Source organism: Larimichthys crocea, chromosome XXI, assembly GCF_000972845.2.
Source record: "Larimichthys crocea isolate SSNF chromosome XXI, L_crocea_2.0, whole genome shotgun sequence".
Classification (NCBI taxonomy): Eukaryota; Metazoa; Chordata; class Actinopteri; family Sciaenidae; genus Larimichthys; species Larimichthys crocea.
In genome coordinates this window covers 12,442,276-12,460,331 of record NC_040031.1, presented here as the reverse complement: position 1 = coordinate 12,460,331, position 18,056 = coordinate 12,442,276, and the positions used below count along the sequence as shown (strand labels likewise).

At 42.4% G+C, this 18,056-nt stretch overlaps 1 protein-coding gene across 1 annotated transcript in view; it reads left to right on the top strand.

Annotated features, from left to right (window-relative positions):
* tmem117 (transmembrane protein 117) overlaps positions 1-18,056 on the top strand; it is a 47,181-nt gene that overhangs the window by 22,543 nt on the left and 6,582 nt on the right. Inside the window, 2 exon segments of the mRNA XM_027273108.1 lie at positions 12,435-12,534; positions 15,323-15,420. Coding sequence (XP_027128909.1) covers positions 12,435-12,534; positions 15,323-15,420 — 198 coding nt within the window.

Sequence of the window (18,056 nt, the reverse complement as noted above, 5' to 3'; positions counted from 1 at the left end):
TGATCTAATCTCATGCTCTGCCAGAGAGATATTTCTCCAAATTTGATTCCACACCAGGACGTATTAAAAAAAAAAAAAACACCACCACAGGTCACAAATGTTTTGAAATATTCTCTAATCATGCAGAACACTCATCACGAAACACAAAGCGAGCGTCGTCGACTGACAGCGCGCGCTAGAGACGCACAAAGTGGACGTCTGTGTCGAATATTTCTGTTGGGGATTTAATGATGAAATGGCGACTGTTGGAACTGGTCAGGAAAAGACAATTACTTCGGGTCTGTGGATGTGACACTCAAAGTGGTCTTTATCTTGATTTCCATCCTAAGGGCACGTGTCTGACGTGTAGGACATTATTGATCTATGTGACTAATTTATTTACTTTCATCTCCATTTTCCCTCGGACATACATGTGAGCAGGTTGACATGCTGTTTGAACCCCCCCCCACCGCCAATGACAGCCGTGTCCTTGTCATGGCTCCCTTTTTTTTAGGTCGATACCTGCGCCTGAAAATGTTCCGCGAGGATCACGGCTCCTGGATGACCATGTTCTTCAGCATCATCCTTCCTCTTCATCTTCTCACACATCTACAACCTTATCCTGGCTGGTGGCTGGGAGCATGAAGTAAGCCATTCAATCTCTTTCTCACTACCCCCTTTTTCCCCCCCTCATTCCGCTTCCCATTTGTTAGAGCCACTGTATGCTCCCTTGGGCTGCGTGGATTGATCTAAATGTCTCGCTTGAGCAGAGACTCGATGCCTGTCTGATAATCAGCCCAACTTTAAATCACAGGTAGGGGCAGGCGAGGGGAGGGTGGTTAATCCTGAAAGATCACCTTCAGCCCCGCGCACTTATTCCCCATGATCCTGACTTATTTTTGACACCTCTTGGCTGAAAACCAAGCTGTTTTTGCCACGTCTCGCTCGGGTTTGTGTGGCCCGATTTTTCGTTGCCCCGGCTTACCTGCTAAGGAAACCACCGTGCACAGCAGAGCTTGAACACCCACACATCAAAACGGTGACAGGAATCCGTTTATGCATTTGCATGTGTCCGTCTTGAGGAAGGAAAACATGCCCTTGAAGCCAGCCAGCCAGACACGAGGCCGCCAAGAGGTGATTTACCATTTGGTTTGTTTGGGCTGTAAAAAAAAAAAACAGTGTGGCAGGTGTCTATTCAGGTACAAACTGTCAAGAGCGAGGCCAAGGCTTGTATGGGATCTGTCCAACAATGCTCCTTTCCATATTAACAACATGCACAACTATCCATAAGGTGCAGGCAGATGAAGGCTATTAGCTGGCAGGCAAGGTGTGTGTTTCCTATGGCCAGAGGGATGAGTTTGTATAATCAGCCCCATCTGTCACTTCGGCCAGCGTGGTGACATCGGCATCCATCTTGTCCGCTCTTCGCTGGTGCCCGAGAAAAGAGGAAAGGAAGCGAAACGGCTGAGCGTAGAGGGGGCAGGTCCGCCGAGACGATAATGTTGCTTGCTCAGGAAAAAGTTAGCATTTGCATTCGCACTGAGAGTCGCATCTGCACAAAGAGGATTCTTTCTTCTTCTTTTTTTAACCGCCTTGAATGTTGAGAAAAGGCCCCCCCTTTTTTTTTTTAAGTCTCGTCAGAGCATGTTTCAACTGTCAGGATTGTTTCACTGGATGACATTAATAATACATAGGGAGAAAATAACGACTCACTCAGACATTTTGAGAGACGTTATGTATAATTTATATTCCATCTAACATGTGGAAGTCGACGTTCTCTGCTCATATTAGTCGCATCAGTTGTCCAGATGTGAAATGTAGCAACCATAACCGCTTATTATCAATTAAAGTGGCGTGACAGAACACTTAACCCATCCATAATGATTTGCTTTGGATGTACGGTGAGCAGCAGCAGCACAGCAGCGCGGCGTGGCGTCGTTTTATTCAACGCTGTAAAGCTCCTCCTACAAAGACAGATGGGCTGTTGTAAAGCGAGTGAACCACCGACACCTGGTCTTTTTTCTGCACTGGTCCCCGACCCCTCTTACCCTCCCCTCCCCTCCCTCTCCCTCACCCCCCCTCCTGTCCCTCTTTCCCGCTTTTTTTCTTTCTGCTCCAGCAGTGTGTCCACAGAGGACCCGGGCCCTGCCAAAAACCATTAGTGTTCACATCTCTGTTTCAAGACTGACATGTAAGAGCAATGTTCACACTCTGCCAGGACGCCCCTCAGAAGACGGGCTCCGGGACTGCGATAGCATGAATGCAGCAGAGTGAGCAAAGAGGTGATGGAGGCTGAGTCGGGGGGGGTTGGGAGGGGAGTCAGTGCTCCAACCCCGATGATGCAGTGAAACTTAAGTCTTTTGATCTACGTCCAAACCCTATTTTGCATCGCACCCCCCACCACCTCCCTTCACTGCTCTAACCACTGCCGCACCCCGTAGCGAGGCTGTTGTAGTTTTCTCTTTTTCCACAGCACAAAGGAAAAGTAAAATATCCTTTTCTTTTTTTTTTCTACGGCTGCAGCTGCCCCTCTGTGGGGACTGAATGCTTGTTTTTCCTTTTCATTTGTACTAAAAGAACAAGCCACTGCGAGGTATTATTACTGCCAATGCTTTTTTTTTAAAAGGGTAGGTATTTTGGCACGGGTTAGTCGGCTTTGACATCTAACCATGATGGTGCACTGCAGGGGATGCTCTTCTGGTGGCTAGACAGGGCGCCCCACACACACACACACACACACACACACACACCAGCCACATATTGTTCACGTCTCGCACCTCCGCTCAAGTTAGCCGGGACGTTTATGTATAAGTGGGGGAGAGAGAGAGAGAGTGTGTGTGTGTGTGTGTGTGTGTGTGTGTGTGTGTGTGTGTGTGTGTGTGTGTGTGTGTGTGTGTGTGTGTGTGTGTGTGCGCAGAGGTAGGAAGGAAGCAGGAGGGGGTGGGGGTGGCTTGGCGTCTGTCTCCCTGACCTGATGCTGTGCACTGCCCGTGCCCTTCGCTCATTAATATGCTTTAATTTTCTTTGACCTTTCAGTCGGTCTTGAGCTTGATTTAATTAAAACCAGCGATACGAGCACGAGGAGAGAAAGATAAACTGCGCCAGTCAGGGGCAGTAAACAATCGCTGATGTGAGATTGTATATCTTTTTTTTTTTGAATGACAGGCATTTATTCATGATTAGTCATGTAGAATGGATTCGTCACAACCATTGTCCGTCCCCTGAAAGAGAATTTCCAGACTGTGTAATCGTACACGTGTCCGACACCGCGATAGCCAATATTTGAACAGCCACTTCCAGGTCAACAGCTATCAAACCTGTTACCTGACTCTGGTTCACATCAGGGCGAGATAAGCCAGCCCATCGCGGCACCCTGGGAGCCCGTAATCCGCACTTGTTACCAAACCCTCACATCTGGGCTATTTGCATTTTAATGTAACTGTCAGATTAGGAGAGCGCTGTTTGTGTGAAACCAGGGGAGTGTGACCGCCCAGGGAGTTTGACGGACTTCATGAGTGTTCTGTCACGCCACGCAATCCTATTCCCGCCATTTTACGGCGCCATTACCAGACGAAATCAGCCTCTAATTAGATGGTGTTATTTAATTAAGACGGCCCAATGCGTGGCGTACACATTAATCATGACTAATTTAGAGAAAGGGGGTAGTAAAGTGTGCGAAGGTGGAGGGGGAGAGAGAGAGGGAGTGTGTGTGGATCTAATAGGGAGCTCTGAAATGGGACAGAGAGAGTAAAGCTATGAAATGACTTCTATACTTCTTCTGCTTGTTACCCAGTAAAGGAATACATGGATGGAAGTCAGGATAGGGAGGGAAAGAAGGGTAAAGCTGAGTGATAGAGGGATTGGGAGGGAGGGCTGCAGTTGGTGGATCTCTTTGATGAGGTGCAGGGAGGGATGGGTGTGACATTTGACTACACTGACACTCTGAGCGGGATTAGACCCCATCATATGAGAGTATTCATCTTTGTTTACCATGATCCTTTGTGGTGTGTGCATGCCAGTCCCCCTGGTCTGTCTGTTTGCTTGTCTGGCACTAAGCTGGGGTAATTCCACGGACAAGTGGATTTAAAAGGCGTGTTACGGTATGTATATGCCCCCATCCCCCCCACCGTTGAACGCATCACACATGGGACCTGCTGCTGCCAGTATACAGCAGCATGTTTCTAGCAATGGCTTCTATGATTTGGTTAATAATGCTGAAATGTATAACTAATAAACAGTGCTGTTCAAAAAGTTTGGAATAATCTGTTTTATTGATTTGTCAGTCCATACTATGTTCAGCTGTTATCCCATGATCAAGTTCCAATAATCCTAAAATAAGCTTCTATTTCTATTTTCAAGTGTTACGAATAGCTTGAGAGAAGACTTGACTTGACTTAAAGTCCGTGTAAAGTAAGAATAAATATGCATTCTGTGTTTTTAACCACCCAGCCAAATTCGAATGATTACACATATTGGCAAGTTTATGAAATTTGGTGTCAAAACCGGGTAAAAATGAGCAATATTCTCAGCTCCAGGACTGCCGGAGTGTGTCTGCTCAATGCGCTGAAGCCACAGCCACTCATAGGAGCAGTCAAGTAGCCATTTTGAAGCGACTGAAACGTGTCAGATGAGTTCAGAAAATGACATGACTAACTTTGAAACACTCTCAGCAAGATGAATTCATCTCTGTCTCTCTGCTAGGGGTGCAGGGTTTTTCTCAGGGTGGCTTTAGCGTGTCATCGAGCCGCCCTTTAAGGACCGCCCAAAAAAAAATGGTGAAAAACCTCTATCGTTTAAAGAAACTTTTCACGTTTTCAGCAACTGTTGTCCAACATATTTAATGTGTTTTGAAAGAAACCTGACATTACAAGGTCTTTAAGAAACGCTGACTCGAAGGACATTTCTTTGTTTAGTTTATGTTTTCAGGTTAAATAATAAATATAAAATCTTCCAAAAATGTTCATTGTCAATTTTGGCATTGCAAGTGTCTGTGTAACGTTACCCTGTATGCGAGCACACACTATGAATGGCATTGTCATGACCGGATGGCTGCGCTGTCTGTCAAACTCTTTGCTGATTGTCTATGGATCAGATCAGATTATCGTCTTGCCTGCGACTCTAAATTAAGACATAATAAATAAAATCAGGCCAAATACAGTTGTGTGATAAACAGTTGCTAATCCTAAAACGCTCTGACATTACTGTCCCAGTAATTCCATTTTTTTTTGTTTCTTTGGTATTTGATCATCTAGTTTGTCGCACTATAGATTATTTATTTGTTTATTTATTTTAAAAGCTGGTTTGTGTGTTGTACAATGCTCTGCCACACAGATGGGATGTTGTATTAACAGTATATGTAAAGAACAAAGACCATTTATTATTAATGAATATTGTTGTTTGTCCATTATTAAACTAAAACAAATGGATTATTCAACATATTTCCGTTTGGAGCATATAGAATAATAAAATTAAACCTATAAAGATTCAGCGAATGACAAAAAAAAGGATCTGCAGTTATTTAATAATGAGTTAATAAAGCGAAAAACATTCTCTGGTTCCACCCACTAAGTTGTGACATTTGTTGGCCAATTATGACACAAAACAAGGTCTGTTTGGTTTGTCCTAGAAAATTTCAGACCGTTACAATTTTCTGAACATTAATAGAAAAGAAACGAATGAAAACAACAATTTGTCGCAGCTGCAAACAACAATTTCAGTGTTTAAATGATCTGATGGTCTTCATCGGTTCTGTATAATATTTGGGGCAGCACTAAAATACCATACTAGACATTGTCAGAAACGCTTTTACTCTTAGAGCTTGATATAGAAACCTGTTGCTGTTTGTAAATCTCAGTAAGTATCTTTAGCAGTTGAGATGAATTGATCTATCTTGGCCTTCCTCACTCTGCCTCACTCACACTTGCACACACCCACACTTACTTTCCAAGCATATCTTCTCCCGTCTTTCACACTCCTACACACGGACAGTACGCTGGTATTTCAGAAGTGACTCATTATGTCTTTAACGAGGGTTTAGGCGGTGTAAAGCTTTCCCCTCCGAAAGTCATTTTCTCCTCTCTCAGAATCTATTTGAAAACAGACTGTGAGCTATATGAAGCGGTGTAGTCATTTCCTCTATGATTATATTATCCTGCTGTTTTCTGGGACAGAGGGGAGGAGCGTCGGCGGTGGCTGCAGCCCTCCACATACGTCACTGTCGGAGAGAAAGAGAGAAACAGCCACAGTTGTAAATAATAAACATCATAACCTTGACAGAGGTGTGTGTCCACCGGGAATATAGCATAATACACGTATTTATATGATAGATGACTGTAGATGTATGGATGACAACAGGATAGATGATTGTCCATACGTGTTCATGTTTGTACTTATATTTCACCATATCAATGAATATCTGATATTTCAGTTCCATTGTTTGAAAGCTTAAGATTTTTCATGTTGCCCTGTTGCATTAACTTGTTGTTCTGTGGCCATTTTCAATCCAATAAAAACCAAATCATAAATTTCTAAATACCACACACACAAGTGCAGTGCAATTTTAAGGTTATCGACCAACAACCTCTTCAGTCGAGCATTTTTATATTTTCAGAGCTATTTGCTATATTTGGGGATTCTTTAGATAAACTGGAGTATAAAGTGTTCTGCTATATATCAGTTATTGTTGTAGGTTAGCATCTCAGTTATAAAGTCAGACACCGGCATTCCTTGTGTGATTGCCTGCGATCGTCTGGTTCATCTCGAAACAAGTTCTTTTGAAAGAGCTACCTCAACAACCGCATGGACTAAGCTGCATTCAATGACACTGTCGTATGCTTCGTACAGGTGGCTCTTGATCAAATGTGCGAGAGCCTGATACCGGTTCATCCGAACAGTCAGTGACTACATTGCAGAGAATATCAAACAAATCTGAAATTGAGTGGGACTGTAAAATGAGTCAGGTGGTAAGAAACTCACTCAAGGTGTCCATTGTATTATGCGCTTTGGTTTCTCCCTGGAATCTTCTGACTTTTTAAGTTCTCCAGCTAGTATATTCAGGTTTCTGGAACCTGAATGTTGTTTTTACATGTGCAAAAAAACAGAAGCTGGATAAGTAAAAAGCCTCAAAGTAAAGTTAATTATGATTCCCGGGCTATCAAAAATTGTTTCTGTTTCTTACCATCAGTCAAGGTTTGTTTCTTCTAACTACAACAGACCTTCTTCACAGCAGCCACTCTGACATGAAATACTCGGGTCAGCACAGTTTCCAATGATACTAATTAAGGTTCCGTTACATTTATTTGCAGCAGAGCCAACGTGCACCACACACACACACACACACACACACCCTGACTCTGTCTGACCTGATTGGAACAGAGCCTTAATTAGCATCATTGATAACACCTGTGTGTGCGTGTACATGTCAAGGGAGTATTAAATGGGTGTTGTTGTAACCATGACGACTAAGGTGCCCTGACCTTAACTAAGTACAAATGTTTTAACTAAATGATGTTCGTCTAACTCCAACCAAGTCGTCGTCGTTGTGCCTCAACCTAACCAAACCTTGACCGTATCGCCTCATAAAATATATTTATTTTTCAACAGTTATATGTTAGTTTTGCAAGAGACTAATGATGTTGTCCAGACAATAGACAATTAGGAAAAAGCATATATGGATTGTCCTGAACGATGTTTAATTTGAAGAACATGTTGCGTATACTAGCATGCATGTAAATATCCTCAATTTTAAAGGTACACGGAGATCAGCTTTGCACCCCTCTGTCCTAATGGAAAGCTGATAGGGAGAACAGACGGTCTGATACAGTGCTGACCTGAGAGATAAGGACTAAAAGGACTCAATCTCCAGCCGGTTTAATACAATACGTGGGACGATTCTGTGCTGAGTGATGAATTGAGATTGAAGTTTTAAGTTGCCTTGGGAGATGGTACAGTGATAGTGATAGTGTTATTGACAGCTTTATGCGCCCTGGTAAATGCTGCTGCTCAGCGTTGTATACTGTAAATACGATGTTGGGTACTGTAGTGCGCAGGGAGAGGACAGGCAATGCATTTCAATGCAGAGCCAGCCAAGGTCGCAATTTAATGTTCTGAATGAGTCCAACCATTACAGGGCAGGGGAGGTCAGTCAGTTGCCACGGTCACTAAATCACTGGCAGTCTGACAGAGAAAACAAGTTTATAAAACTCAGCATGAAGGCATATACGTCTAAGTGGACAGTGAAAAAATTAATGGGAATAAGGCTATGTGATGACTCAGAGTAGTGAAAGCTCTCTCAGCATGCTGTTTTATAACCTTAATTATGAGTGCTCCCGTGGGCTTTGAAAATCCTTGAGTTGGGACTTTGATAAAAATAAAATTAAACCATAAACTTTTTTTTCTTGAAATTGATGAATATACGGAGTTCTTGAAACTGGTTTATAGCAAAGTATGACATTGCAAAAGTGTTTTTGGCACCGTGCTGCAGCATGGATTGTTGATGAAATGGGCTTTTATGAGTTTAGATGTATTTAAAACGTCTTAACAGGGGGTCTCTCAATTACTGAGAGCCCTCTTTCATGTACCCGCGGTACATTTAAAGGAGTAATCTGCTGCATTTTCATATGATTAAATGTATCTACCGCTGAGTGATATAGCCGAAATCAATATCCCCCTTTTTAATCATGTTTTTGCGCTTGTGATATGGCAAATGTATGCAAAACCACATAAAACCGTCAACTGATGCAGTGAACCGTGTGTCACATAAAAGTCACTGGCTAATTTTATTGTTTTTTTTTATTACAATATGCTTAGAATGATTAATTATATTATAAAACGAGAACATAACTTGATCATATCTTTAGCACTGAAACAATTAGTTGACATAATGGACTGGTCAGTCGACAGAAAATTAATCACAACAAACTTGATAATAATCTTAAGCTTCTTATGAAATGCCAAACATTTGCTGGTTTCAGCTTCATAAGTATGAGGATTTGCGGCGTTTATCTGTTTTTGATCATTTTACATTAAATTAGAGTTGGGACAATTAGTGTGTGGATTATTTGATCCACAGGAAATCATCTGGCAGTTATTTTTGATGACCGACATTTCACATTTCAGTAAGCCTATAAGGAAAAGAAACGTTCACTGGACCCGGATTCTTAAATGTGGGTTCGTAGTATTTATTTGTCGCATATGATTGTAAGCTGACTATTTCTTGGGTTTTCTTTCTTGGAACTGTTAACCGGACAAAACAAATCTAACATGAAGTACTTTTCACTTTATTTTTTTAACATAGAATAGAATTTAACGAAAAAACAACTAATGAATAAATCAAGAAATAAATAATGAAAATATTCTATAGCTGTAGCCTTAATCAAGAAATAAATAATGAAAATATTCTATAGCTGTAGCCTTGAATTTATTGTATTTGAGTCACCTTGGGTCCGGCTTTTTTTTTTTTCTCCATCAATACTAAAAATAAAGCTATTATAAAGAATCGTTGTGATGCACAGTAGGTGATCCATTTCATGTTGAAAAAAAGCAACAGTTTGACTGCCGTGAATATAGATGGTAGAATTATGATCTGAACATGTCCAGTGATAGCTGAACAGACAACAAAAAGATGAGTATCAAGCTCTGTCAAAATAATAGATCATGAGATAGATTTTATAGTACCAACTACAGTTCGTAACAGAGCAAACTCAACAACATCACAATAACTCCTTCGCCAAAGATGTCACCAAAATAAAAGAAAGCAATGATCTCGCAGACGACCACTTTAAAGTAAAAGTTAAAATGGCCTTTTTCCACTTGTTAATGTCAAACAGGGGTAACGTCCAAACTCCAAACTGTATGACTTTGTACCCTCTGTAGCGCAAAATTGTAATTTCTTGCATGTGATGGAAGAAGACTTTGAAAGGCATTCAAATGTCCTTGAATATTATGTCTGAACAAGTGTGGGAAACCTGATAACATTCCACAGAGGGTCAAAGCTGGCTGAGCCGGGCCATGCTGGCACCGACACTGCCACTGGCACTGTGATTAAGCCACGGGAGCCATTTTGGGGCTGATTATTCATGGTGCTACTGTACCGATGTTCCACTACACTGAATTCTCTCATTAGGTCATCCGGCTCTAAAGGCCATTAAATTTTCAGTCAGCATGAATAAGTCAGAGAGTTCTGCCTCTTCTGATCACGCAGTGCAAAGAGTCCCCAAACTCATCATAGGTACTCTGCAAAAAAAGAAATAAAAAAGAAAGTAAGAAAGAAAAGCCTCCCTTTCAGGACAGGGGTAACATTTGCTCAATTAAATATCTGAGAAGGGCAGGGGTTGGCGGCAGGGTGGTGTTTTTAGATTTAAGGCCTAGCATGTGGTGCCAGACAGCATTTCCAGAAGTATCGATCAGAGTTTTGCTGCGGGTAAATGACTCCCAATGGGATCTCCTTGGTAACTGGAACGGTGCCAAACCACTGAATGTCTAACTGACTTAATGCAGATATAAATCGCCATTCCAATCAAGGCCGTTTTATTTGCGGACTTGAGTGAGGCCGTACGTCACCAGCAGCACTGCACGATTTCGTCAATAAAATCCTGTCAAATCCGTTTAATGCCTTCTGCATTGATGACATATGATTTATAATGTTTCCTTCCAGGGAAGGGTATTACTCGCACACGTGCGGTAAGCAGGTAGCGGAAAACAGTTGGCTTTTTGGGTCGCTGGCTTGTCACTATTACTCATCATACTCTATTGCTCTGTGACCATTTGTTATGCTCCTCAGATCTGGACTCGTTGTGCATTACAGTATGTGTAAAGGCACGATCAATTAACGTTAATTAAAAATGAACACCTATTAAAGCTGCTACGTTAGCTAATAGCTTAAAAGGATTACCCATCGCTGCTTTATAACAGATTGTTTAGGCTTGTCTGACACCGACTCATTTACAAAGTGAACAGCACAGCAAATGGAGCTCTGAATGCAATCAGCTAAAAGATGAAATGGAAATTAAAGTCCATGTACAGGCAATTTATATTTAAATACATTAAATATGTTAGAGGTTGAAACAGTTTTTCACCAGTTTTCAGTCCAGGAGTTTTGTGGGTCCTTAAAGGGTGGCTCGATGACACGCTGAGGCCACCCTGAGCAGAGAGCTAGAGATTAATTCATCTTGCTGAGAGTGTTTCAAAGTTAGTCATGTCATTTTCTGAATGGCTGTTTGACCGCTCCCACGAGTGGGCATGACTTCAGCGCTTTGAGCAGACTCACATTTTTACCCGATTTTGACACCTAATTTCAAAAACTTGTCAATATTTTCAATCGTTCAAATTGGGCTGGGTGGTTTAAACTACTTTCTTCTTTGGCCTGACAAACTACAAAACACGTATTTATTCTTACTTTACAGGGACTTTAAAGATCAAGGGGAAACATATAGGAAATGAACTCTCCACCAGGAAGGTTGTAGGCCAGATTTTCCAGAGCCGTCTGTACAATAGAAAACATTTTTATTGGTGTTTGCTGGCGGCCAGAAAATGACCGGAGGAAAACAAAGACGAATGGAGCCATTGACTTCAAATACGACCCCATGAAAGCACAGCCAGAGCCCTATCCATTGCCATCTATTATATTCATGAGTGTGACCTGTGAGGGGTGAGGGGGTGGGAGGGCTTGTGGGCGCCCACCTGCTCCATTCAGCGTCTAAGACACTGGCTGCCAGAAGATCAAACACACTCCCCTCTGTTCCCCGGCACAAGTCCCATATAGGAGGCGACTGACCCACTTTTCCTCCCCCTCCCTGTGCTATTACCTGGAGAAAATAGAGTGATGTGGTGTGTGTGTGTGTGTGTGTGTGTGTGTGTGTGTGTGTATTGGGTGGGTGGGTTTGCAGGGGCTGAACAAAAGCTTCTCATCTTCACTTACTGTACAGAGATGAAGGTGTAACTAGGACTCCAAAGACAAAAAAAAATGTAATTTCTCATCACGTACTATTGCCTATGTTTTGCATTTGCAGGTTGATGTTAACTGAGCTCACTCACGATGCAATGCGTTAACTTTAGTGATCTCATTGGGATGGCAGCGGTGATTTGAAATCATCTAGACACGAGACGCATTTGCCAGACAAATGGATAATTTGCCGAACATTACAGGACCAAATGGAAGCGGTGATACGGCATAAATTCCTTTGCACTGGCATAAATTGTTTACAATCCTCAGGGCTTTATGGAAGGTAGAGCCATCGCTCATTGTTTTCACAGGATCAGATTGATATTGATTGACTCTGACAGCTTGCATCATGATACTTAGCGTCTGTGACCATTTTCTCCTTTCGCCCTGCTCCGACTGCCCCCTCGATTCCTGCTCCTTGTGTCTTCCAGCCTTCCTTTTTCTGCTTTGCGTTTATGGCCCTGCTACATTTTTTATGTCTTATTTCTTCACTCTTGGTCTTCTTTGCTTGCAGGCCTCACATGGTGACAGAGTACATGGGCATCAGGAATGAGAGCTTTATGAAGATTGCTGCGGTGGGGACGTGGATGGGAGACTTTGTCACTGCTTGGATGGTGAGATTCTAACTTTTCCCTGTCCCAATGTGTCCCATATTAAACAAGTTTGCATTTATGAAAGGGAAAGATTTAATTTTGCATCACTGAATTCAGGCGTTTTGAATTTTAATCCTGCATTATTAAAATCTTTTTTAGCCATGCTACCAGCATGAATTTCCACTTGTTCAAAATTAAATTTCTTTACCAGATAACTTTTAATTTAATAACCACATTTGATAGCCAGACTCAAGCAGATATGTGTGTGTAGAGATTGGCTGGAATTCATCTTTCCTGTCACTACCGTACCTCAGTTTGCTAATCAGACTTGAAACAATGATTGACACACGCAAGAGGGAGTCTTGACCTGGATTTGTGTTTGCTGGCTACACCAAAAGTCCTGAAAAATTGGTCGCTGTCCCATGAGGCTGGATTGTTGTCTGATGGGTTCTGAGATTGGGTCATAAAAAAAAAGTAATGGAAAATGTCAGCAACCTCTATAGTTACATTGGCCTCTAGCCAGCTGTACGCAGCATATGCCAGTTTCTGACTGGTACATAAAAAAGAAATCATCCGAATTATAATCCAGATAATTTGTTCTGAAAGCTCCGATTTTGCTCATTTACTGCTTAACAATACGGAAGTTCCTGGAAAAAGTAAACAAACGTGGATGCTGCACATCAGCAAAAGCTTGTTTTCCAGGGTAACAAAGGCCTAACTGGATTATTGGATGGATATGGTGTTGTATTGTCTATGCACGGAGCTGAATCCCTCACCCAGCACTCTGCAGTCATAAAACTAAAAATATCTGGAGTTGTCCGATGGATGGATCACATGTCATAAACATGCCTAGACATCCGTCCCACGTGAACGTGTCATTATGCCGAGGAAAGTCAAGCCAAGTCTGACAATGGCAGAGCCAAGTCTGGGAGGATAAATTGAAGATATCTTTTTAGGGCCAATGAACAGTGGATACGCCCTTTTGAATGAGCTAATTAGCAACAGTGGCATTCCTCTGGCATCATCTGCTCAGGCTCAAACTTCAAATTCATCGCTCCACTGGTGGTAAACGTACAAGAATAGCACCCACAGTTTTCTTTTTTGTGCGTGTAATGAACATTACAGTCTCGCAAGGCTTCAAGCAGGTCTCAGCGAATCGTCTTCATTTTAAATATGTTAAAATCATATAACAGATACACAGTGCTGCCATTTTTTTTCCATTCACAGACTCATCTTCTAGGTCAGGTGTATCCTCTTAGCCGTTACAAAGCACACACTCGTGCCCCAGTGCGCAGATCCAGTTCAATCCGCTACCCAAATCCTCAGAGTAACAACGCAGTTTGATCTAAGAACGGTCAGAGGAAACAATGAACGCACAGGGAGGGACAGAGAATGCTGGAGGAGAAAACCTACCTCTGTTCATTTGTCAACACAAAGTGAGGGAGGAGAGCTCCAGCGGGAGTGGACTACCTGTGGTGGGGAGGAGTGGGGCTCTGACACCGGCATGCACACAGCTGAGACAAGTTGACAAGCTCCCTCACCGGTCACATTAGTATTCTACAGTACATACTGCAGAGAAAGAGAGCAGGGTGGAAGGAGAGACAGGGGAGGGGCGGGAGAAGAAGGAGGAGGAGGGAGGAGGAGGAGAAGGAGATGGGAGGTAAAGGAGTAAGAAACAGAGGTGAAGGGGAATGGGGAAATGTTGAAGTCTGGTCGGAAAGGGAGATGGGGGGGCAGGGGAAGGGAGGCGGCGAGCGAGAAGGTGAATCGGGGAGACAGAGATGCGTGCGAGAGGGAAAGTGAGGCCGAGGCAAAGTGCTGATTCCAGAAATTACTCACAAGATTTTTTTATTTTTTTAAAACATTCGATTAATTCAACAAGGCACTTTGAAGATGACCCCTGCGTCTCCTCGGCAGAGACAGCGGATTTACAGTACGCCTTCGCCAGGCGAATGAGCAGGAAGTGTCTGTTTTTGCAATGCTGCATTGCCAGAAACATCTCATAGACTGCCTGATTCAAACGCCTCTTTTTTTTTTTTTTTTTCCTCAACTCCAGTATCTGCAGTGAGGCGCTTTATTGACGAATTGACCTTGCCTCTGCAGTGGCTCCACACAAAGAATACAGTGGGGATTTTTTTTTTTACACTTAGACAATAAAATGCTCCCTGATACAACTCTGCCTCTGCGTTAGATTGCTTTTAATGATATTAAGGCTGACATTGTGAAAACATTATCGGCAAAACGATGTAGGCAGTGGAAGGACGGGCGCAACCGCAACATTAATAATGAAACGAGCCAGTATTTATCGAAGGTAACCACAGACTCAACAGTATTTACGGCAGCTGAAGCATCATTCAATAACAATTAATACATATTTTAACATGAATAGTCACATTTCTTATGCGTGTTCATAACAAGGCATGTGGACATTCCAGCTCATCCTTAAGGGGTTGGATGCCGGCCAGTCAAGTTGTTGTAAAACCGTTTCTTTATGAACCTGGCTTTGTGCAGGGGAATTTGTCGAAATCATGTTGAAAATGTGTCCGTCACCCAAATCTCTGGCCTCATAGTTGTGCTTTCTTGCAGAGAATTCAAAGACATACCACTCTCCTGCCTGTCCATTAAATATAAAGCCACATAAAGGAGGTTAGGGCTGGTTACACCAGCTGGTAGGCTTATTTGCTTCTTTTGAACACAGCTAGACTAACCTTTTGCCCCTGTTTTTAGCTATTGTACTAAACTAAACCATCTTAAACTCATCTACATTCAATCTTCATTAGTTATTTTACATGCACTTTCCTTTCTGCAGGTGACAGACATGATGCTCCAGGATCAACACTACCCAGACTGGGGAAAAGCTGCAAGAAAGTTCTGGAAACGAGGCAACAACAGGATTGTTCTCTTCTGGTATGTTATCTGCTTTTCACTGAGATGAACTGTCTGTGAGAACATGTGCATGTTCCCCATGTTAAACTAGCTCACTGAATGCATTATACATCAGAAGTGTGCATGCATATGTGGTCTCTCCAGCCCGTTGCAGGGTTACACACAGTCAATAGCCGTGTTAATCTTCTCTCACTCAGTGTCAGCACCTTTAATTAGAAGAACAGGGTGAAAATCAATGGACACAGCAAGGTCGCGGGGCAAACCGTGGCCTTGCCTTTTACTTCCCGCGCCACAAGCTGTGACCCTTAAATAACTGCTAAACAAATTCTGCAAACCATGTCTGATACGCCCATTACTCGACGGCCAAGTAGAACCGTTTCCTGTTAAGATGTATTACACCGCCAGCGGGCGGGCCCCAGCGGTGTTCATTCACCAAAGTGGCTCAGCGCTGTCAGTCAAATACGACATGCAAACGGCGTTTCACTGTGGGGTCATGGCGAGGAGCGGAGGACACGCGAAGAAGAGGATGCGTTTGAAGCAGTTCGACAGATGTTTGATATATGTACACAGAGAGATCAAGATGTAGACATCTCCAACTTCAAAGACAGTTTGGCCTGGGGTGTGGGGGGGGCGTTCAACATTTTCTTTTCGCAGAATTGATTCACCTGCGATTAGAATGCAAGCAGACAAATTGTTCTCTGACTTTTTCTGCAGCCCTTCATTTTATTGATGGATTCCCCGACTCACACCGTCACAATCAATGCCGGATTTGACGAACCATTGTTACAAATTCAGAGCTCGGAATATGATTGATAAATGTGTTAGAAATGTGTTGCTGGATACATTTTGTCAATATGCTCTGAAGGGTCGTGGCAAATTATTAGAGGACGGTGCCAAAAGTCGGAAGAAAAGACCGTGCTCAAACGCTCAAAGTGTCCCTAACAGTCACATTGGGATATGAGCTAGCATCCACTGTCTGCAGTGCAGCCAGCCGATGTGTGGTATGAGAATGCACACAATGGCACATTAATCGCCAGGTGACATTGAGACATAATAGACAGCAGAGAGAATAATACTAGCCTTTGTCATTGTTCCTCTCTTCTGATGGCTGAAGAAAGTTTCCAGTAATTTTACAATAGTGTGACAGAAACACAATTCGGAGAGTGTGAAAGAATGCAGAGGTGGGGGAAAAAACACACACAACAATCACCATATGCAGGTAAATTAAATATTTTGGCTCATGTTAAATATGGAAATACATGGAAATATGTACGCAGCAGATTTTTTGAATTGCATTGTCTCTGCATCCGCAAACAAACAGACACTGTTTTTTTTTCTCCATATACACATTTATCTTCCCGGACGCTTTATCTGCTTCCATTTTTCAAATCCAGGTAAAATTGTTGTTCAATACATTATTGAGTCCATGAAAAGAGAAAGTGAATAGTATCTGATTTATCTTTTCTTACGTTTGACATGGATGAGAAAGTGGAGTCATTTGTCTTCCCACATACACAATATTAACTGTGCACCTCATCGAGTTTGAGATTTTTTCAAATTACGTTTGGACTTTTGTTCAAGGTCTTTTTTAAGTGTGTCATTCAGAGATTGTTTCCTTTTCTTTTCCCTTCCTTTCTCTCCTCTCCTATCCCCTCCTTTTCTTTTCCCTTCTTTTCTCTCCTCTCCTCGCCCCTGCCTCCTTCTCATTTCTGTTTCTCTCATCTCTTTCTCTCCTTTACTTCCTCCTTTCCTTCCTCTCTTTCCACTTCTCTCTCCTGTCTGTTCTCCCTTTACCTTCCTATCGTCTCCTTTCATTTCCCTTTTTTCCCTTTCCCCTACTACCTTTCCTCCCTCTCCTCGCCCTCCTCATCTCATTTGTTTTCCTTCTTTCCTCCTTTTGTTCCATTTTCTTCTTTGCATCCTCGCCTCCTTCTTTTCTCCATTTTGCTTCCTTCTCCACTTCCCCTCCTTCTTCTCTTATTTATATTTCCCCTCCTTTTCTACCTCTCCCCTCTTGTTTTCTTTTCTTTTTTCCTTCTTTCTTCTTTCTCTCTTCCTTCCTTCCCTCTACTCCTTTTCTCCATATTGTCTTTTTCCTACTTCCTCTTCTCTCCTCTCCTCTCATTTATATTCCCTCCTCCTTTACCACCTTTGTCTCCCCTTCTTTTCTCTCCTTTTCCTTCCCTTTGTTCTTCCTTCCTTCCTTCTTTCCTTCCTTCTCTTTTTGTCCTCCCTTTCTCTTTTTCTTTTATCTACTGTTTTATTCCTACTTCATTTATCTCCTCTCCTTTCCTACTTCCTCTTCTCTCTTCTCCTCTCATTTATATTCCCTCCTCCTTTCCCACCTTTGTCTCCCCTTCTTTTCTCTCCTTTTTCTTCCTTTTGTTCTTCCTTCTTTCCTTCCTTCTCTTTTTCTCCTCCCTTTCTCTTTTTCTTTTATCTGCTGTTTTATCCCTACTTCATTTATCTCCTCTCCTTTCCTACTTCCTCTTCTCTCTTCTCCTCTCATTTATATTCCCTCCTCCTTTCCCACCTTTGTCTCCCCTTCTTTTCTCTCCTTTTTCTTCCTTTTGTTCTTCCTTCTTTCCTTCCTTCTCTTTTTCTCCTCCCTTTCTCTTTTTCTTTTATCTGCTGTTTTATCCCTACTTCATTTATCT